The 22,888-nt window shown below is 41.2% G+C and overlaps 1 protein-coding gene, 1 long non-coding RNA gene and 1 pseudogene across 3 annotated transcripts in view; 2 read left to right on the forward strand and 1 right to left on the reverse strand.

The window, feature by feature from the left end:
• Positions 1-609, reverse strand: part of SLC26A4 (solute carrier family 26 member 4) — a 53,014-nt gene extending 52,405 nt beyond the window's left edge. For both annotated transcript variants that reach the window (XM_017889573.1, XM_017889571.1), the window contains exon 1: positions 436-609. In XM_017889573.1, the coding sequence (XP_017745062.1) occupies positions 436-599 (164 nt within the window). In that variant the 5' untranslated portion in view covers positions 600-609. The remainder of the gene's footprint in view (positions 1-435) is intronic.
• LOC108540483 (uncharacterized) lies at positions 494-4,589 on the forward strand. Its single transcript, XR_001888684.1, has 2 exons — positions 494-639; positions 2,094-4,589. It is a non-coding gene; the product is annotated as an uncharacterized LOC108540483 (long non-coding RNA).
• An 11,788-nt stretch (positions 4,590-16,377) lies between these two features.
• LOC108540471 (barrier-to-autointegration factor pseudogene) lies at positions 16,378-16,646 on the forward strand (annotated as a pseudogene).
• Positions 16,647-22,888: the final 6,242 nt, after the last annotated feature.

The raw sequence follows: 22,888 nt of genomic DNA on the forward strand, positions 1-22,888 counted from the left end.
TCTCTAACTGAATGGTAGCTCGCCTACGTAGCTTGAGGGTTTCAAGGACTCCTCCTGGTCAAGAGCTGGGTTTCCCTATTCATTTCATTTAAACGAGCTCCCATGAAGGCAACAGGGATCCACTGTACTCCAAGGGGCACTCCAAGTTTCCTTCAGAGAGGAAAAAGAGAGATGGGGCTCCCAGTACCCACTCTCCCCAAAGGCGAGTTTCCCAGATAAGTTCAATTCGGGCCCGAGACTGAGGGAGTCACCCTCCGACCAGAAGGGCTGCGTGGAGGACCGGAGACCCAAAGTTGGGCCTCTAGGAGAAGCAGCTGGCGCGCAGGAGCTCCGCCGCCCGCACCCCACGCTCGCCCGCAGGGGACGCCCTCCCCCCACGCCAAATCGTGGACGCCCGGCTCCGCTTCTCCCCAAGCGGGCCCGCGCGGCAGCTACCTGCAGCACTTGGCCAGGCTCTCCCGCAGCGTCTTGCGCTCCTGCAGGCGCCGCTCGTGCTGTTGCTGGAAAGCGAGCTCGCTGTAGACCGGCCGCGATACCACATAACTGCAGCTGTATTCGGGGATCTGCGGCGGCTCGGACCTGCCGCCCGGCGCTGCCATGACCTGCTAGCCAGAGGACAGCGAGGAGGAAGGAGATACGGTGCGGGAGGACGATCTGAGGTGAAGAGCGAGGAACAGAAAGAAGAGGATCACCTGTTAGCTGTCACCCAGCCCCCCGCCAGCTTCAGTCGAACACAGCGAGTCTGGTCCGCGTCCTGCAGCCCTCGGCGCTCGCGACAAGCGCCCCACGGCGCGCACGACCAGCCTGCAAGTGGGCACCTGAGAACCTTCGGATCCCGTGGCCTGCACCCGCTGAGCGGGGTTCCCCAAACTTGAAGAGAGTGAGCCCTGCTTTGGGGGCTCCCCAAGCTCCATCCAGTCCCCTCCGGCCGGCAGCTAGGGCGCTGTCCGCGTCCTGAAATCTCCCTTAAACCAAGGGGCTGGGGCAGGGACCAAGGGCGCGTGCAAGGCTGGAAGGGACCCTGAGAGTTCCTCCCTCCCCGCGCCTGACCCCGGACGCAGCTGCAGGCGCGCACTGGAGGAGAGGTGCAGGCCCCCGGGCCAGGCGTGGAACCCTCAGGGCGCGCTTCGCGGGTCCCCAGGAGGCGGGCGCTGCAGGCACATTCCAGCAGCTGTCGTAGCCCTCCCGGCGGCAGAACTTTCAGTTTATTGAGCAACTCTCTCCCCTCGTCCTGTTTTCCGAGCCGCCTGTTCGCTCTCGGAGTCTCAGAAAAAAGGCTGTACTGCCCCCTGTCCGCCTGCTCCGTGCCCCCTCACGAGTCCCATCCGCAACCCTCGAGGCCTCCCTGGGAGGGGAGCCCGGGCCGGGCGGTGAGGGCATCTTCAGGGAGAACTCACCTGTCTCTGCTCGCGCCCCGCCCGGAATGCCCCGGGGACGCCCCTTCCGCTGCCTTTATAGCGTTCTCAGAAGGCAGTGGGACGTTTTATTTACGGAGCAACAGAGACACCTTGGTCGAAGGGAAAGACACACACAGGCTGCGGTCTTTCCCAACCGATCCCATCAGGAAAGAAATCCTACCCCTTCTGCATTGTTTCCCTTTCCCGAACCGGGAAGGTTGAGACTCTTACTGGCTGCCACGCAGGGGCCACCCGGATCCTCACTCTTCCCCATTTACTAATCTTGCGGGCTGCGAGGTCAGGGGCGGGCCAGGCCTTGTGGGACTCCTTACAGGAGAGCAGAGCCCGCCTAGAGGAAGAGGTCCTCGGTCTCTGGGAGTGCTGACCTTGACTCCTAGGTTGTGTTATTCAGCGAACTCCACAGCCTGCCACAGGTGGTCTCATACCACATGGGGAAGAGGAGCAGAGGCCAGGTTTCTATATTTATAAGCCCTTGGATTTCTAGAAAGTCTTTTAGGAGTATTTAGTGGGTGGAGGATATAGGGAGTTCACGATCTACTCAGCTTTTAGCTACCTATTCTACGCATGCATGTGTGTGTGTTTTATTTCACAATCCAAATCAAGCGTCCAGGTGGACCTTTCTTACCCTCTAGACTCTGTTTTTTTCTTTTTTTTCTCATTCTGCTGTACAATCAGGGAAGGAATAAACTGGACTACATGGAAATCAAGACTAGAAGAGAGGGGGGAAGAGCCGGAGCTATCCTACCTCACCAGTGTTTTGTCTTCTGTTGGGATAAACTTTGCTAAAACTAATGCATGGTTAAGATGAAGGGCAGAAGGAAGGGTTCGATAAACCAGAACATTCTCGCCTGATTATCAGTGTTCTGAAATAAATACAGAAGAGGCTTCGAAATACAGACCTCTGTACATCAACCTTCGGTTACCCACCTACCTTGAATATACAGACCATGACAATTCTACCAGCTCCTGGAAACAGAACTCAGAACTCGTCTCCAGAGAACCCTGATGCAAATTCTCTGAAATGGTAGTCAGCATGTGTGTTTTCCTGAGAAGTGAATGAGTCAACAGCTTTCAACAGATCTTCAAAGGGTTACTTGACCCAATGAAGTTAAGAACCACTGAAGAAGAAACTAAAAAGAAAATCCAGGTCATGAACTTTGCAATTTTTATTCACATACAGAGAAGAAGGGAGGAATCTCTTGTGTATGTTTCATTTATGTATACCAGTGGTTCTTAACAAAGGGCTTTTTTGCCCCCAGAGGTCAATGCCTGGAGACATTTTTTGGTTGTCACACCTAGGGGATGCTACTGGGATTTAGTGAGTAGAGGCCAGGGATGCTGCTAAACATCTTAAAATGAAGTTTGCTATCACTCTAAGGTTTTGCATGCGACTTTAACTGTACATTTATTAATAAATTGCTACATGTACTAAAATATGTATCTATCACCATCTATGTATATATGTGTGTATTTGTTCATTATTGTTGGATGTATAGCTCAACTCCACTAAAATAGAGGAAAGTGTTTGTTTTAAAGTAGATTCTGAATATACTCACTCTGTATACCCTCACCCATACCTTCAAGATCTGGTGAAAACACTGTCTCTTGCATGAACATTCTTTGATGCTGTAGTTCAGAATTAATCCAGTCCCTTTTCTGGATTCTCTTCATACCTTATCTGATCCTCTCTTAAGTTACCTCTCACTATCTACCTTAGTAACACAATTTTATTTACATACAAGTCCTATCTCCCTCACTAGACAAAAACTTCTTGAGGGCAAGCACTGTGTCTCCTTTCAACCATTATTATCCTCTCTCATGTTTTTTGACGAGATTTATCTACAGCCCAAACATACCTTTGTAAAAAACTAAAAATTACTTTACATATTTGATCCATGGCTTTGTTTTTCTCAATTAAGAGCATGCTATGGATTATCTTTGCAAGTGAGCACATAAGGATTTTTCTTAACCTTGGAGATGGCTAATTAGGATTTCAGAATTATCAACTCATATTCGTAGCTCCATGGCAACTCACCTACACAACTCACAACTCTTTATTGAATTAATTAGAAGGCATTCTGTACAAATATAAATATAGTCCATATCCCATTCTAATATGGATTTCTGCTCCTTGTTGCTTGCTATTTTGAACACTTTTAGTCTGGTCCAGTCAGGCCTGTAAACCACTTTGCACCAGAACTTGGCAATGGTTTATTGGTTCAGAGGATTAAGGAGTGGGGTAAGGCTGGCGGAAGGACAGAGGAGAAAAGACTTGAATAACAACAGGAGGCAAAAGAGTAACTTCCCTTGGCTAATAGAATTCTTATTTGAAATGCATCTCTCTGTATAAGAGTTTGGTTCAATAATCACACTGTAATAAGTCCTGCATGTGTCTGGATGAAGATAATTGCTTCTTTCTGTTAAATGCTTTTCTATAGCAGAAATACCTGGGGTAGAACAGAATGGTATCTGTGTTACAGGATTCTATAAGGGTATAGAACTGCTGTTGTCATAGGTAGAAGGCAGACTGTTTGAATTTGGCTGTTTTGAAAACAGAAGAGTAGGAGGAAATAACAGCTTGCTCTCCCCACCCTATTTAATTGTGATATTAAACACCTTAGATTACTCACTTGGGCTTTACAAGGCAACCTTCACCTGTTTCGCACAGAGGTGGGTGGTTCGTATTTATCAGATTGTAATCACATTCAGGACTTAATGTGCATCACTTAAAATAAATGTCAGACAATATTATTGTTACTTTACAGTATTTATTTAGCAGCAAATACTTTTTTAAAAGGCATTTTCTTATTTATCATTTAGGCATTTGCAGTGTAAGACAAACTCCCTTGTTTGATTATGCATTCATCTGTTCATTCATTCATTGGATTCATTAGGAAATTATTTGCGCTGGCTGTGGGTACAATGATGAACAAAAGCTTGTACCACGGCCTCATATTTAGGGGTGCAGTAGACATTCACCAAACAGTCACATAAAGTGTATCTTATTTCACTGATTATAATATACAGATTTTTCACATTTTATCAGGGTTCATGTTATAATTAATGATCTGCTATTTATTATAGTTTAATAGCATATTTTGTGATTCATAAAATATGAATTTTATAATTAATAGCATTCTATAATTAATAAAATAAAGATATTTACATAAATGTATAGTATAGCTATGCCTTTTTTTTCTTTTTTAGAGATGAGATCTTGCTATTTTGCCCAGGCTGGACTTGAACTCCCAACCTCCAGAATAGCTGGGACTACAGGCGCACAGCACCACACCTGGCAGAGTCTCTATGCTTTTGAGTGACTACGTGTGCTACAAGAATGATTTAATTGAGTCCTTCGTTTATTTAACTTAAGAGCAGTCAATCTTGCTGCATTACTTTTGTCTGAGAGCAACTATTGTGGTATAAATTTTTTCTTTCTTTCTTTTTTAACAATTTAAAATGTTCTCTAATCAGAAGAATTGCAAAAGAATGCAAACATGTTGCTTGGGCGCTGTGGCTCACAGGGTAATACCAACACTTTGGGAAGCTGAGATGGGAGGATCACTTAAGCCAGGCCTAATCCTGAACTTTTATTTCATTATGCATGTTAATTTTCTCAAGATAGCAGATGCTAAATTTCTGCCATACTTATACAAAAAGAGAACTGAACTGAACTTTCATTCAAGATTTCTGATCTTTTCTTCTCTGAACAACTTATTGGGCTTATTCTCAGTAATCATACAGTTCTGCACTCAATTGTTTTCTTGTTTTTTTGTTATTTTTATTTTGCACTCAATTGTTTTCTATTTGTTTACTGTATGCTACTTTATTTTCTTCTCCAGTTATAAGATATGCTCCCTAAGGATATAAATAATACATATCTTTTATGGTATTACAAAAATAAGATGTGCCTATAGTAAATAATTTGGAAACTACATTAATGTATAAATAGTAATCACGTTTTATCTCATTATCCAGATAATCATTAAGTGTTTTGTTTCTTTTTTATTTATTCTTTCTATGCAGACATAGGTATACATTTTTATTACGTAAGATTATAATGCTAGTCTCTTTATTTCCCTACACAGTACCTTGACAAATTATGACAATATAATAGGTACCAGACTTGTTAAATTATTGATCAATTGATTGTTTAACAATGGAATTTTGAGAAATCATTGGGTAGAAATAAAACTAGTTTTAAAAGAAGAGAATCCGGCTGGGCGCGGTGGCTCACGCCTGTAATCCTAGCACTTTGGGAGGCCGAGGCAGGCGGATCACAAGGTCAGGAGATCGAGACCACAGTGAAACCCTGTCTCTACTAAAATACAAAAAATTAGCTGGGCGCGGTGGCGGGCGCCTGTAGTCCCAGCTACTCAGGAGGCTGAGGCAGGAGAATGGTGTGAACCCAGGAGGCGGAGCTTGCAGTGAGCTGAGATCCAGCCACTGCACTCCAGCCCGGGCGACAGAGCGAGCCCTTTTCAAAAAAAAAAAAAAAAAAAAAAAAGAGAATCCAACCCTTAAAACATCAAAAAGTGAATTATTTATAAATATTATGTGGCAATCCATTTAATTTTAAACAACTTACAGTGTCAATAAAACTATAACTCAATAAATTTCTCAGGCAGTAGAGTCCCTCTGCCTCTTCTTTAATATGAATGCAAACTTTATATGTGGTTTAGTAAATTGCTAGAATGAAATAATGGCGTAGTTACGGGTTTTGAGGGGTTTTCTGTGTTTGTTTGTTTTAAACAGGGTCTGGCTCTGTCACCCAGGCTGAAGTGCAGAGACACTATCTCAGCTCACTGCAACCTTCACCTCCAAAGCTCAAGCCATTCTCCACCTCAGCCTCCCAAGTAGTTGAGACTACAGGCATGTGCAACCACACCCAGCTAATGTTCGTATTTTTTGTAGAGACAGGATTTTTTGCCATCTTGCTCAGGCTGGTCTCGAACTCCTGTGCTCAAGCAATCCGCCTACTTCATCCTCCCAGGGTGCTGGGATTACATGTGTGAGCCACTACACTCAGCTGGGTTTCTTTTAATGTTTGTTGTAATGATGAATTTTTTTTTTTCAAGAGATTGGGTCTCGGTTTGTTACCCAGGTTGGTCTCAAACTCCTGGGCTCAAATAATCCTACCACCTCAGCCTTCCAAAATGCTGATTATAAAATGAGATTACAGGCATGAGCCAACCACACTTAGCCTGGATGTTTTCTTTCTTTTTCTTTTTTAGAGATGGGGGTCTCACCTCAGCCCTTGAGGTAGCTGGGATTACAGGCCTGTGACACTATGTCGAGCCAATAATGGCATAGAATAATTTAAGCAAAGAATAATTTGAGGACCCTTCCCAATTTCTTATTATTTAAGTGTATTGCACTTTTAAAGTTATCCTTGCATATCTTATCTCATGAAACCCGTGGTTTGTTAATGGAGGGACAAAAGGGAAGCTTGAGAGTTGTTTCAAGTGAACATTGATGTGCTGTGTTACCACGAGTTGGATGTTTAAGTATTCCATTCATTCGTTTAATTATTCATTCATTGATTCATACATTTATTTACTTACATCATGAGTATTTAGTGAGCCCTTGACTTGTATCAAACACTAGCTAAGTGTTGGGGATACAGCAGTGAACAAGTTTGTCAAAGTTCCTGCCTTCAAAGTATTTATATTCTGATGGGGGACAGTGACTATCAGCAAAAAAATAAATTAGACAACATTCTATTGTGATAAAAAGCTTTTGGAGAAAGAAACAGAAAGATGTCTTGTGGAATTATTGATGGAGCAACACACAGCAAGGGGAGGGGAAGGACCACTTTAGAGGGGGTGGTCAGGGAAGGCCTTTCTCTTTCAGAAGAAATGACATTTGAAGAGACACTGAAGGATGAGAAAGAGGCAGCCTTCCTGGAAGAGGAAACAGCAAATGCAAAAACTCTGAGTTAGGAAAGAACTTGATGCACTTAAGAAACAAAAAGAAGGCCGGCACAACTGAAATCCACAAAAGTCAGACCCGAGGACAGAAAACTGGACATCCTCAGTGTGTATGTGGCAATTGAAACCAGGCATTTAGGATGAGGAGAGAGGCAGATAAAAGACCAGCACCAAGACCTCAGACAGTCCAACATTTAGAGGTCATTTATAGGAGGAGAGGAGGGGCCTCTTCTGTAAAATGCTGAGAATTCTTGAACTCAGGTGGTGAGGAAAAAAACGCCTCTAAAATATTTTGAACTTCTTGGAGATATTTCTGTCAACAAAATTTCTTTGGTACCTATATCTTTTAATGACACTTGTAAAGGGGAAAAAAAAAATCTGAACATTTGAAACTTGTCCCTCCTTTTTTTTTTTTCTGAAACAAAGTTGTGCAGGCTGGAGTACAGTGGTGCAATCTCGGCTCACTGCAATGTCTACCTGCTGGGTTCAAGTGATTCTCCTGCCTCAGTGGTATAATCTTGGCTCACTGCAATGTCCGCCTCTGGGTTCAGGTGATTCTCCTGCCTCAGCCTCCCCAGTAGCTGGGATTACAGTCATGAGCCACCAAGCCTGGCTAAGTTTTGTATTTTTAGAAGAGATGGGGTTTCTCCTTGTTGGTCAGGCTGGTCTTGAACCTGTCCATGGTTGGTCAGGCCTGGCCTCCTTGGCTTCCAAAAGTGCTGGGATTAGAAGAATGAGCCACCACCATGCCTGGCTGTGTCCTGCATTATTCCATGTTTAATTAATCACTTTACCTTTTTGGTAATGGTGGAACCTTATACTAAGTCCTCCTCAGTAGTGAAGGACCCCTTGACTACTGGAGCAGAAGCTAATCTAAGCAATCATACTAACAACTTTTGGTAGAAAACAACAGCGCATCATCCAAGGCAGTTCATCCTTGCTTTTTAAGGTGGATTGGGGGGTGGCTGACAGCTATTTTGCTTTATAAAGAATGCTTTTAAAATGTATTCATATCCCTTGTATTGAACTATACATTTGTAACAACACAATCCTAGAATTTACTGTCTTGGTTTTTTTGTTTGTTGAGACAGGGTATCCCTTCGTCACTCAGGATGGTATGCGGTGGTGTGATCATAGCTCACTGCAGCCTCAATCTCCCAGGTTCAAGTGATCCTCCCGCTTCAGCCTCCTAAGTAGCTGAGACTTCAAGCTTGTATCACCATGTCTGGCTATTTTTTTAGAAAAAAATTTTGTAGAGACAAGGTCCCACTGTGTTACCCAGGCTGATCTCAAACCCCGGAGCTCAAGCGATCCTTCTGCCCTGGCTTTCCAAGGTGCTGCAATTACAGGCATGAGCCACCGCACCCAACCAGAATCTACTGTCTAATTCTTCATTTAAAATGAGTCTTAAATATCAACAGGGAGAAATCCTGTAAAGGGACATATAAAGGGACAGAGAGGTGCAATGAGCAGCAGAAGAATGAAACAAGGACGAAGCTGCAGAAGGCTGAAGAGAAAGAACCAGAGACCAGGAGGGAGGCTCATGGCGGTATTCGTGCCATGTGGCCTGGTACAGTCTAACTTGAAAGTTGACTTGAAAACTAAACTGCTTTTGAGCATAAGTATTACTTTGAGGTGGGTAATGTTATCCCCATTTTTACAGATGAGGAATTATACACAGAAAAGCTAAATTATTTGCCTAAGGTCATACAGCATGGCTAAGCTGAAATATGAACCCAAGCAGTTTGAGGCCAAAGCTCACTCTCTTTACTGCAAAACTACATAGGGTTCCATTATATCATAGATCTTTCAGCCCTCTTGTATTATCCCATCCCAGTCTCCAAGGTCCCTTGGCTAAATTTCAGCTTTTAATTCTCATGTTTAGATATAATATTTAAAAGTATGGTATACACAGACAATGGGATATTATGGGATACTATGGGATGTTAATAAAGTAGGTCTATATATATATATATATGGACATGGAAAGAAACCCAACTGTGTTGAGATGAGAAAAGGCAAGGTACAAAAAGTGTGTATAGTATGTTTATTTTTCAGTAAATGAAAGGAACATATATTTTGGCTGGATGCAGTGGCTGACATCTGTAACCCCAGCACTTTGGAAGCCAAAGTGGGTGGACCCCTTGAGCTTAGGAATTCAGGACCAGCCTGGGCAACATGGTGAAATCCCATCTCCACAAAATATCAAAAATTAGCCAGGCGTGGTGGCTCACCCCTGTAGCCCCAGCTACTTGGGAGGCTGAGATGGGAGGATCGCTTGAGCCTAGAAGGCTGAGGCTGCAGTGAGCCATGATCATGCCACTGTGCTCCAGCCTGGGTGACAGAGTGAGACTCTGTCTCAAACAAACAAGCATTATATATGTTGGCTTAGACCCCGACTAATCTAATATACAAATATATCTGTCTATATATTTATTTGTATATTAGATGAGTCAGAGTCTGAGCAAGAAAGAGATGGCACACTCAGATGCTGTTAATAAGGGAACTGCCTACAAATGTGTGGGCAGGGTCAAGGAAAACCAAAAAGGCATGTTGGAGAGCTTCAGGGCTAGCTGAAGGGAGCTGTCATCTGTTGCATCACAGAAAGGAGTTGTCAGGAATTCTAGCCAGAGGGGACAGGAGGAAGGAACTGTTAACAGAAAATACGGTGTTGTTGAAGAGGGCTGCCCAACAGGAGCTGTAGCCTTCAATGGAGGAATAGAACCATTGCAAATTCCACACTCAACGAGGAAGAAGCTGGAGAAATAAATCCCCCAACTTCTTCCCTCTGTACTCTTGATTTCAGGCTGGTGCTTCCCCATCCCTCCATTTCTCTGTTGCCCAAATCCTACTGGAAGAAGTGAGAGAGCTAAGGAGGCTTTTGACATTGACCATAAGGCAGCCTCCTGGGCACAGAGCAGAGAAAGGTGGAGAGAGGATAGGGAGAGGTGAATAGAGAATACCCCTATATTAGCATAAGGTAGTTCTGGGAATATTCACAAGAAACTAATTTCTGATGGAAATCAGACTTTTAAATGTATATTCTTTATTTTTTGGAACAGTTTTAGATTTATGTAGAGAGCTATCATACACTCCATACATAGTTTACCCTACTATTAACATCTTTTTTTGTTTTTGTTATTTAGTTTTGAGACAGACTCTTGCTCTGTCACACAGGCTAGAGTGCACTGGCGCAGTCTCGGCTCATTACAACCTCTGCCTCCCAGGTTCAAGCGATTCTTGTGCCTCAGCCTCCCAAGTGACTGGGGTTACAGACATGGGCCACTACACCTGGCTAATTCTTGTATTTTTAGTAGAAACAGGTTTTCACCATGTTGGCCAAGCTGGTCTCGAACTCCTGGCCTCAAGCGATCCGCCCGTCTTGGCCTCCCGAAGTGCTGGGACTACAAGCATGAGCCACCACACCCGGCCACCCCTACTATTAACAGTTTAAATGTGTATGGTACGTTTGTCACAATTAAAAAAACAACATTACTACATTATTATTAAAGTCCATTGTTTGTTCAGATTCCCGAAGATTTTACCTAATGTCATATTTTTGTTCCAAGATCTCATCCAGGTTACCACATTACATTGGGTTGTCCTGTTTCCTTTGGCTCCACTTGGCTGTGATAGTTTCTCAGGCTTCTCTTGCTTTTCATAAACTTGACAGTTTGAGAAGTACTGGCCAAGTATTTTATAGGACGGTCCTCTTTTGGAATTTGCCTGGTCTTTCTCATATTAGACTAGTGTTTTACAGGAGAAAACCCATACAAAGTACCATTTTCATCATATATTATTAAGGGTACATAGTCAACATGACTTATTGTTGATATTAACCTTGACCACCTGAGAGGTAGTGTTTATTAGGTCTCTCCACAATAAAGCAACTCCCCTTACCTCTCCCCTTTTCCATTCTTCCATAATCTCTCTAACTTCTTTTTTTTTTTTTTTTTTTTTTTTTTTTTTTTTTTTTTTTTTTTTTGACACGATCTCATTCTGTTGCCCAGGGTGAGTGCAGTGGCACCTTCATGGCTCATTGCAGTCTCTATCTCCCAGGCTCAAGCGATCTTCCCACCTCAGCCTCCCAAAGTGCTGGGATTACAGGCGTGAGCCACCTTGTGCAGCCCATTCTGCAGTCTTCAGAAGGAAGTCACTATACGCAGCTTACGCTTGAGGAGTGGGGAGTGGAATTCCACATCCTTGAGGGCGGAATACCTAAATAAATTATTTGGAATTCTTCTGCAAGAGAGATTTGTCTCTTTTCCTCCATTTATTCATTTATTCAATCATTTCTTTATGTCATAAAATCATGAATATTTATTTTATATGTTGCATTATAAACCAATAGTACTGTTTAAGAAATCAAATTGTTCCAGGCTTGGCCATTAGGAGCTCTTTCAGTTGGCTTCTGTGCCCTTTGGCATAGCCCCACCAATGTAGGGTGGTTTTGTCTTTTGGTTTTGGAGCGCTTTAGTACTTTTTGGCACTGTAAGATGCTCCAGGCTGATCTTGTATATTTCCTGTCATAAAAACAGCCATTTCTCAAAGGAACACTGGTTCCTTTTATCGGTGAATGGTATCAGCATCCAAGATCTGGGTGATAGAGTGTTTCTTGCTGCAGGGGAATTGTTGCTCTAGGCCCTTTCAGCTGACAGAGCCAAGAAATATGTGTGTATATTAACCAAGGCATATACACACATCAATAATAGTTCTATATCTAATCATCTGTATCTCTATTAAATTAAACATAGGTTCATACTAATTAAGAGATATTTTTATTTTATAGTATTTTGTACTATTTGAGGTGATTTTTAAATAGGTCAATTTGTTAGTTCCTCAGTCATTTTAAAAGAAATTATATTATGTTTGAAATGCCCTAGTGATAAGATAAATTATATATATGTATGTCTTGATAGTTGTGGATTACTAGACGCCAAAAAAAAAAGGTCTATTGGTGTTGTTTGTTTGTTTGTTTTAGAGACAGGGTCACACTCTGTTACTCAGGCAGGAGTGCAGTGGTGTGATGATAGCTCACTGCAGACTCGATCTCCTGGGCTCAAGTCATCCTTCCACCTCAGCCTTCCAAATAGCTGGGATTGCAGTCATGCACCACCATATCCGGCTAGTTTTTAATTTTTTGTAGAGATGGGGTCTCACTATGTTGCCTAGGCTGGTCTTGAATTCCTGGTCTCAAGTGACCCTTCCGCCTTGGCCTCCCAAAGTTCTGGGGTTTACAGGCATGAGATATTGCGCTTGGCCCCTGTATAAAAATTTTGTGAATCAAACTTCTTTAAGTATGTTAGGATAATTGGATGATTAAGGTAACTCACATGAGTTATTCTTTTATTAAATAAAGAATGAGGCCAGGCCCAGTGACTCATGCCTATAATCCTAGCATTTTGGGAGGCTCAGAAGGAAGATTACTTGAGAACAGGAGTTCCAGACCAGCCTAGGCAACATAGTGAGACCTCATCCTTAAATGAAAAAATAAATAAATAAGCCAGACATGGTGAGGTACATCTGTAGTCCCTGCTACTTGAGAGGCTAAGGTGGGAGGATCACTTGAGCCTGGGAGTTCGAGGCTGTGGTGAGCTGTGATTGCACCACTGCACTCCAGCCTGCATGACAGAGCGAGACCCTGTCTCAAACAAAAAAAGGACGAAAAATAATGATCATGATCACCACATGCTTTCGTATGTTGCATGACACCTCAACATGGTAAAAAATGAATTAATTACCTTCTTCCAACCCCATTTTTTAACCTACTCCTCTTCTTGGCTTTCCCATCTTGGTGAATGGCATCCTATCCATCCCATTGCCCAAGCCAGAAATGTAGCAGCCACTTCAATTCCTTCTTCTCTGTTATCTTTCATGTCGTCTATGGTCAAGTCCACATTTTGAATAGCTCTGAAGTTCTGTCTGCTTCTGTCCCTTTCCACCGCTACTGCCTGGGGTCAGCTTAGCATTACCCTAAAGCAATAGCCTCCTAATAGGTCTCTTTGCCTCTCCTCTTGTTCTACTCACAAATTATTCTCCAAAGCAGCCTCCAAAAGTCTAAGAAATGCAAATCAGGTCAGGTTCCTCCTTAGTTTAAAATCTTTCAAAGGCTCTCCATTGCTATTAGCCCTGTCTTTCTATGCACCCATGGCGCTGAGCTCTCTTTTATCTCTGGACCTGGTGACTTGCTTCTTCCTCTGCCTCAAACTCTTTCCCCCTTTCTCCATCCATAAATTCTTAGTTTAGCTGTCCCTTTCAAAGTTACTTCCCTAATAACCAAAGGCAAGGTTAGATTACCTTCCTACATATATCCTCAGCACTCTTAACTATGTGTGTACTTACCACACTGAAGGGTACTTGTCTGAATCCAGTATTGCACTATAAACTTCCTGAAGGTAAGGAGTTTGTTTTTACAGAGACAGGGTCTTGCTCTGTTGTCCAGGCTAGAGTGCAGTGGTGTGATACTAGCTCACTGGAGCCTCGCCCTCCTATGCTCAAGCCATCCTCCTGCCTTGGCCTCCTGAGTAGCTGAGATTACAGGCACATGCCACTGTGCCCAGCTAATTTTTATGTTTTTGTTAGAGATGAGGTCTTGCTATGTTGCCCAAGCTGGTCTTGAACTCTTGGAATCAAGCAATCTTCCCACCTCAGCCTCCCAAAGTGCTGGCATTACAGGCACAAGTCACCACCCTCAGCTGGTAAGGACTTTTTAAAGAATATAGTGGAGAAACGTTTTCTCAGTTTCAGTCCTAGCTCTACCATTTTCTACCTGAGTGACCTTGAGCAAGTTATTTAGCTTCCCTTGACTCAATTTTATCATCTTTAAAATAAGATTATGTGAGAATAGTACCTATCTCATAATGTTGGTGTAAAAAATAGTTGCAATGCCTGGCACATAGTAAGTACTTGATGAATGTTAACTATTATAATTGAGGTCTGGAGCCCTGGGAGCAGTTTAAGTTAGATCTTGATGTATTTTGAGCTTCGTTCCCAAAAAAAAGGTACATGAGTATATGTATATGCTATTTGATGTTGCCAGGAATAGCTAATTTTATCTGTCAAAAATTTCTTCCTAGCACACTCTTTTGAGTCATGGATTTTGGCTTTTAAGTAAGCTAAAGGTTGTTAATTGGGAGAACGGCCAGAAAAACTTATCCACAGCTTTCGAATCACATGTTGAACAAATCTGGCATCACAAGCGTCAAGCTGCCTTCTGTTTCTAATCATTTTTCTTTCTAATTTAGTTTCTCCCACCCAAAGAAATTATAATTTATTTTCATTGCAGAGTCCATGAAAGATGTCACAAGATGTAAAAGCAATTATTTTCAAGAGGATGAAACTCATATTTGCTGAATATCGCAGTTGGCTTCACCCCAAATGCTAAGCAGTAGCAATACTTCCCCGGATTGAGACAACATGTTACTGATCTGAGAAGGCTGGCAAAAGTCTTGGCTGAGAAAACCTTTCTTCTCTTCTGTATCTCTAAAATTCTTTAAAAATGAACGTGCGTGCATGCACATGTGTGTGTGTGTGTGCGCGCGCACACACACACACACACACACACAATGCAGCATCTTAATTACGAAAGGTTCTCTAAGACCATACAGGTCAGTGGCTTGGGCCATGAAAGTTTTGAACCCAAGCCATGTTTCAAAATAGACTTCCTTATGGGAGTTTCACTTTTCTTCCTTACGTTTCACTTTTCTTTTCTAAACTTTTCTTTCTTTTCATTCCCAACATCTACTTCTTGCCCCCTTACTCTAACCTTAAGAGAATAACCTCTTTGCTCTTGATTTCCCCTTACATATCCTATGGTTTTCTAAGTTTAGGCATCTGTCCCTGCTTAGAAGTTCCTATAAAATGATGTAAATCAGGAAATGACCTTTTGTTACCCCTAAAGCCCATATCTTGTAAAACAATAAAATGTTTTAAAAAATTACAAGTATAGAAAAGAACAAAAGTTAGGAACAATGCTGTTTATTCCTTCTTTCTGTTTATCCAAATCTGTTCATCAAGCCTTAGATCACAACCTCCTTTTTCTCTAGGATGTATCACCAGCATCTCCCTTGGACTGAACACTCTTTCCTCAGAGATTTTACTATGTTTTTATTTCTATTACAGATTTGACATTATTTTATAGTTATGCCAGTTCCTTCTGGGTTTATGTTAATTCCCAGCAGAAATAAGTTTCTTGAGGGCTAATCCTTATCTGTGACCTTGGGCAAGTTTTCTAACCTTTCTTACAAGTATTAGTAAGTAATAGTCATTCATTACATTGTCATAATAATGAAATACAATGATAGAACTTTCCAGGCCATAGTAATGTGCTCAATAAAGTTAAATCCTTTCCCTATTTTCCATCGTTTTGTGATTTTCTCCGTGGTGCCCATTGACATCCAGTGAGAGGCGATATAGAGCACTGATTCAGGATATGGGCTGGAGTTTGATTCTCAGCTTAGCCACTCCCTAAGGAATTTAGGAAGCATACTCAGTCTCTTGTCAACATCGAATAATTAAAAGGGTTAGAATCCAGTTTAAAGAGAGTTTATTTAAGCACAAGGTTGAGGATGGCCACTTGGGAAGCACAAATTCCAAAAAATGAAAGTCAGTGTTCGAAAGTGTAGAAGTTTGGGTTCATTTACATAGATAAGTTTGGGGAGCTTCACAGAATTTCAACCCTTTCTATATAAGGCTTTATGTATAGGTACAATAATCTTATTAGTTATGGCAGTATTTTTCTTTTCAGGAAAGGTAATTTTACATTCTACACTGAAGATGTAACAGTCATGGTATCTTTTGTACCATCTGGCCTGAATTAGGTATAGGACAATAAAAGAGGATGATAATCTGTAACAAAGATTAGTGATTGCAAGGAGAGGGGGTCTGGTCTCTGGTCTCTCCTAGTCATTTACAGAACACAAACAACGAGGAACAAAGTTAATCCATAGTGTAAAAAGCAGATTGGCCGGAGAGGCCTGGTGTAGAAGGTACGTTTATGGGAACTGGAACTGCTGATAAGCTTGATTAAGATGACAACCTCCCGAAAGCACTGAGGCTTCACGGCAGAGCCTATGGGGGAAAACTGGTAGGGAGCCTGGCCAGTATTGGTGAAGTGCTGGGGAAGAAGCTGGAGGAAAGGAGCTTTGACAAGGCCTGTGTTGTCCTTGGTTGGTTTCTGGTGCTAAAGAAAGAGGAAGACTTTGCCCAGGTATGGCTGAAGGACACAGGTAGCACCAAAGCCAAGCAGCCCCAGGACTGCTTTGAATACCTTCAAGAGTGGTGTGATACCTTCCTGTGATGCTTTCTGGGGAGCCCTCAATGCCCAGCCCCAGCATTGCATCTCCAGAGTTTGCAGTTGAGTAGGGGACTCCTCCTCTGTCCTCTACAAAGGAAATGATTGCTGTTGTTGTGCTTGCATCCAATGGACTCCAGGGGTGTTTCGGGAGTTTTCTCCCCCAACCATTTCAACTTTTTTGCAATTCTAACTCTTGCATGCACCTCCCTTCCTTTTCCTCTGCCAGTTCCCTGGTGACACCAACTTTCCTGATGGATTTCTGGCCCCATCCCTCACCCTTACCTTCACTTCTAGTGTTTCATGCCATTTGGTTCCTTTTCTTCACAGAACAGTCATTGTCCTTGTGAAGATTTTTAGATCAATAAAGTCAGTGGCTACAAAAAAAAAAAAAAATCAGAAGTTACAATCACAAGCTACATGACTCAGACCACAGTCACATCTCACCCAAAGCTTAAAGTGTTTTATGGGGTTTCAACAGCGTTTTAACTTTTATTTATCTTCACATTTCTGCCTTTTCATCAAGATCTTTCAAAGAAAGCACTGCAGATGATCTCAATAGTTTTGACTTCTTTTATGTTCAGGAGTTTCATGCTCCGTCACTAGGAGGACTCATTACTAGGATGTTACGTTCCATACTAAGGCAGGATTGGATTTCTTAAGGAAGTCAATATCTGCGAGATCTCAGATATCACAAATATATGTGAAAAGTAAGTTGAGCTCTCAGTGTATCCCTGAGGCATGACTGTCCATTGTACTGTCTATTCTCCCAAGTGAAGGCAAAGAGAAATTGACTGTCTTTATCCACAGGAATACTAAAACATGCACTGCGTAAATCTATCACAGTAAAAAACTCACCTTCAGCGGGGATGGTAGTCAACAACATATGGCAGTTTGACACTAGCAGATGGCAAGGAATAACTATGTTGTTAATTGCTCTCAGATCCTTTACAAACCTCCATCCTCTGTCATTTGGTTTTTTTACGGGAAGGATTGGAGTGTTACATAGGCTTCTACAGGGAATAATCAGACCTCTTTTTATATAGTCTAGAACTATAGGTTGTATTCCTTCTAAAGCCTTTGGCTTTAAAGAGTACTGTTTAACGAAGGGGAACATCACACACTGGGGCCTGTCATGGGGTGGGGAGAGTGGGGAGGGATAGCATTAGGAGATATACCTAATGTAAATGACGAGTTGATGGGTGCCGCACACCAACATGGCACATGTATACCTATGTAACAAACCTGCATGTTGTGCACATGTACCCTAGAACTTAAAGTATAATTGAAAAAATATATTTACTTAAAAAAAAAAAAGAGTACTGTTTAAGGTTTGGAAGAGGTTTTAATGGGTTTATTTAAATTTTGATTGGGGAAGTCAAGATAATTTTTCCAGTATCAATGAAAGACTTTGACCACTACGAATCAGGTATCGTCTTTAACACTTTTTGTAATTGTTTACTGGTCAATAATTTGGTGTCTTCTATGGCAATATAAATTGTAGCTTGTTAATTTAAAAGGATCAGATTCTGAAAAATTCGTGGTGTCTACTAATTCAACTTTGTCTTCTAATTCTAAAACATTTTACCCTTTTGGGAAAAGAAATACGGGTATTATATAGTTCTAAGAAATTTCTTCCTATCAAATGGATAGTGGCTTAGAGAATGAAGAGAAAAATACAAGTCTCTCGTAAAGGACCTACTTGGAAAGCTATAAGGGTAAAATTTATGTGTCAATACAGGAATATTAGTGACACCCACCATTTAAACGGTTTACTTTAAGGAATGGGACCTTGTAATAAGGTGAGATATACTACAGATAATGCAGCTCAGTGTCAATAAGAGCTTATGTTTGTTCTCTGTTTCAGATACTTTCTATTTCTCCCAGAATATTAATAAGGAGGAAAGACAAGGTCTCTTTAAGTTCCTTGGAGCACCCCCTTTTCTTTTCTTCCTTTGCCTGTTGTTGTTGCCTCTATTTTAGTTTTCAGTGATCTTTCTTAAGGTGACCAGGGTGTTTTGCAATAATGACAAAACAGAGGGTTAAATTCATTCTGAGGTTTTTGGGGTATGTTTTGGAGGTTCGGACTGGGTAGATAATTGTTTTAGTTATAAATTCATAATCTTATTAGCCTTATTCTTTTGTTTGGCCTCTTTTTCTCTTCTTTAGTTAAGGCATGAGATAATTGATCAGCAAAATTACCCAAATCATGAATGTGAGCAATTGTCCAACTACGGTGTTGTCCTTCTACTGTTAGTCCTAATTCTTCATCTAAGTAACCCATTTATGAAATCGAAATTGAGGAGAGTATCATTTTGATGATTAGCCTAATTCTCTTCAGATAATCCTGAATATGGTTTAAATATTTTTTCGAATCTCTCAAAATATGTCATTTCTGACTCATTTGAATTTTGTTGACATTGTTGTATTTTATTCCAGTAGACCATTCTTTGAAAGGTCAACTGAAGGGATGGCTTGAGCAAAGCCTCCGAAACCTCATGGTCACATTTGTGGTCTTCTGAAAATGTATGAAAGTCCTCCAAGCGGTTCCTCCAATTTGCCTTAGCTCTTCCAATCTTTAGCTTAACTTTCTGATACTAACATGTGAAATACTTAATACAAATTGGAAAAATCAGGGTTGTAAAGTTGAATATTTAGTTCAAATTTCCTGACAAAACCAATAGGGTCCTGGTGGGGATGAGGAAATTCCTTAATTATGCCTTTAACATCTACCTTTGATCATGGTTCATAAGTTAAGGCAGGTTCTCCTCCACCAGATACCAGTCATTCACAAAATGGAGCTAAAACAACAGGAGTGGGAAGAAGGGGAAAGAGAAGAAAAGAAGGAAAGGCTGGACGGTGTAGTTCAGATGAGGAAGAGATGGGTAATAAAGAGATGGGGAAGCAGAAGGAGGAGTAAAATAAGATTTGGCAGTTTTGTTGTTGTGTTGTTTTTAACTTATAAATGGTTTTAGAGGGCTTTACGTTTTCTTCCTGTAGAGAAAGAACTTTGTGAGAGCGCTGTTCAGATGCTTCTAAGTACCGTTAGAAGTAACTCCCTCCATTATTTTGTTTAATTTTAGAAATAGCTTTTTCTAATTGTGCACATAAATAAGCTAATTTAGGTATTTCAAAGATAACCCATTTTGATCATTATTGTTTGGGGGTCTTCATGGGTTAAGAAAGACAATTTTTCTAGATATTGATAGGAGGTTGCACCACAAGTATTATACAGGAACCCAGCTGGAATTTCTAAAGGTGGATCTCTCCTTAAAAAGGAAGACTCAGTTTTAGATGGATGATTGCCCATAATTTGGATTCTCTTTTTAAGTCATCAAAGATGAAATGGGAAAGATGTTTTTGATCTGGTATGTTGCTTAATGGGGATTATTCCTTGAGGTGACACCGGGGAATCACTTCTCTCTTCTTACCTGTCTTGGTGAAAGCCAGGAATCCTGGGCCCTTAAGGCACTAGAAGATCAGCTCTTCATATGTGCCCACCAGGTTAAGCAAGATTTCCTGTATGTTCTTCTCTGAGAATTCTCTACAGGACTATTGCATGTTATGAGTGATGAGTTCAGACACTCCCACAAGACCTTATTAGCCTAAGATACCTTTTGGCCAGGAGAAACAGTGTCCCTTGTCTTTGATACTTATCTTCATCCTCATAGAAAGCTTTTCTTCCTTCCTTCCTTCCTTCCTTTCTTCCTTCCTTCCTTCCTTCCTTCCTTCCTTCCTTCTTTTTTCTTTTTTCTCTGTCTTTCCTTCCTTCCTTCTTTTCTTTCCTTTTTTTTTTTTTTTTTTTGGCAGAGTCTCACTCTGTTTCCCAGGCTGTCTCCCAGAGTGCAATGGTGTGATCTCAGCTCACTGCAACCTCCGTTTCCCAAGTTCAAGTGATTCTCCTGCCTCGGCCTCTTGATTAGCTGGGATTACAGGCACATGTCACCACACCCGGCTAATATTTTGTATTTTTTGATAAAGAGAGTTTCATCATGTTGACCAGGCTAGTTTTGAAAGCCTGACCTTAAGTGATCTGCCTGTCTTGGCCTCCCAAAGAGCTGGGTTTACAAGCCTGAGCCACTGCATCTGGTCATTCTTATAGAAAGCTTTTCTTTTTGGTCACTGAAAAACAAATGAAACAACTTCAGATATGTCAAATGAACCAAGCTTCAGAGTTTAGCCAGGTTTTATTTTAACACAAATTTTGCTTAAGCCACATTCACTTCCTCTTTTCAGAGAGAGAAGCTTTCTTTCCCCGACCAAAATTCAAATGAGAGAAAAAGCTGTACAAACATTAATGAGCAGTTACAAATAACATTTAACCTTAGAGAAAAGTGAAAACCACAAATTTGTGAACAGAAGAATATCTAGAGAACAAACAAAAACTCTTACCTTAAAGCAGAGCTTCAATTCCAGCTCCGTCAAGTGTGGAATTGGGTCACTTGAGTAAAGTCTGATTTTCAGTCCAAATCAGGGAGATTCAAAACCTAAGAGGGTCCTCACTGGAGACCCTCTGCTGGCTCCAGTGAAGTCAGGTGAATGAAAACTGTTCATGCTGGTACCAAAATCCTAACTGTGGGCAATGCAGTGGGGAATCAATAGAGGCTTCCTTTAGGTCCTTCCATAGTTGCCAAAATGTCAACTTGAAATAAGTGTCAGAATCTACTTTGATTTGAAGAGAGTTTATTTTGAATTTTGAAGAGAGTTTATTCAAATACAAAGTTTGAAGATGGCCTCCTGGGAGACACATATTCCAAAGAATGGAAGTCAGCATTTTGAACTGTAGAAGTTTGACGTCACTTACATAGATAAGGTTTAGAAAGCTTAACAGAATTTAAATATTTTTCTGTATTTGGCTGAATGTATAGTTATAGTAATCCAATTAGACAAGGTAATCTTTTTCTTTTCAGGAAAGGTCTATTTAACATTCCACACGGAAGATATAAAATTCAGGAGGTAATTAGTGTTACCTTAACTGAGTTAGGTACTGATAGGGTTTGGTTCTGTGTCCTCACCCAAATCTCATAGTGAATTACAATCCCCATAATCCCCACATATCAAGGGAGGGACCTAGTGGGAAGTGATTGGATCATGGGGGCAGTTTCCCCCATGATGTTCTTGTGATAGTGAGTGAGTTCTCATGAGATCTGATGGTTTTATAAGGGGCTCTTTCCCTTTCACACACACGCTCTCCCTTTCTTGCCTGCCACCATGTAAGATGTGCCTGCTTCTCTTCTACCATGATTGTAAGTTTCCTGAGGCCTCCCCAGCCATGTGGAATTGTGAGTCAATTAAACCTCTTTTTATAAATTACCCAGTCTCAAGCAGTTGTTTCTAATGGGGGAAAACAGACTAATACAGGTACAAAGAAGGAGGCAGTTAATCTATCACAAAGATCAGTGATTAGAAGGAGGTCCGGTCTCTTGTCTCTCCTCATCATTTACAGAAGAACACTGAAGAAGAGAGTTAATCTATAATCTAAGCAGTGGAAGTTACAACTACATGCTCCATGGTTGAGATCACAGTCACATCTCTCAAGACTTAATGTGTTTTCTGGGGTTCCCAGAGCTTTTAAATTTTATTTATTTTCATATTCTCTATGCCTCATTTTTCTTATCTGAAAAGAAAAGCAAGTAATACTACTACTTGCTTCATGGGCTTGCTGCAATATTTAAATGACAAAGAGGAGATAAAGCAATTAGACCCTAGCACATGGTGAGTGCTCAAGGAACATTGGCTGCTCTTATCACAAGGATCGGTGTATAGTAGGCATCTAAAAATACATAAAATAAATTTGAAAAAAGTTTATGGCATAGAAGTAGATAAAGTAATCAGAACCTAGCACATAGTGAGTGCTTATTTAAAAGTACAAGTCCTTTTATTTATTTTTACGTATTTATATTTTTGAGATGGGGTCTTGCTATGTTGCCCAGGCTAATCTCCTGGATTCAAGTGATCCTTCTGCCTCAGCCTCTTGTGTAGCTTTGATTACAGGCATATGCAACCATGCCCAGCAGTATGAGTTCTTTTAATAAACGGATTGACTGAGGTAAACTTGGTCACTGTTTGCTACCCAATGACTGTCTTCTTTTCTATTTATTTTGCCAATCTATCTTACACCTGGATTGTAAATGATCTGCTGCACCAGTTCAAATTGTGTTTAAGTCATAAAAAGGAAAAGTTTGGAAAACCAAAATCAGAAATAATTAGCAAGTGAAATTATAATCACACAGGAAAGGTGTTTAACA

This window comes from Rhinopithecus bieti, unplaced genomic scaffold (assembly GCF_001698545.2).
Source record: "Rhinopithecus bieti isolate Rb0 unplaced genomic scaffold, ASM169854v2 scaffold_18688, whole genome shotgun sequence".
NCBI lineage: Eukaryota > Metazoa > Chordata > Mammalia > Primates > Cercopithecidae > Rhinopithecus > Rhinopithecus bieti.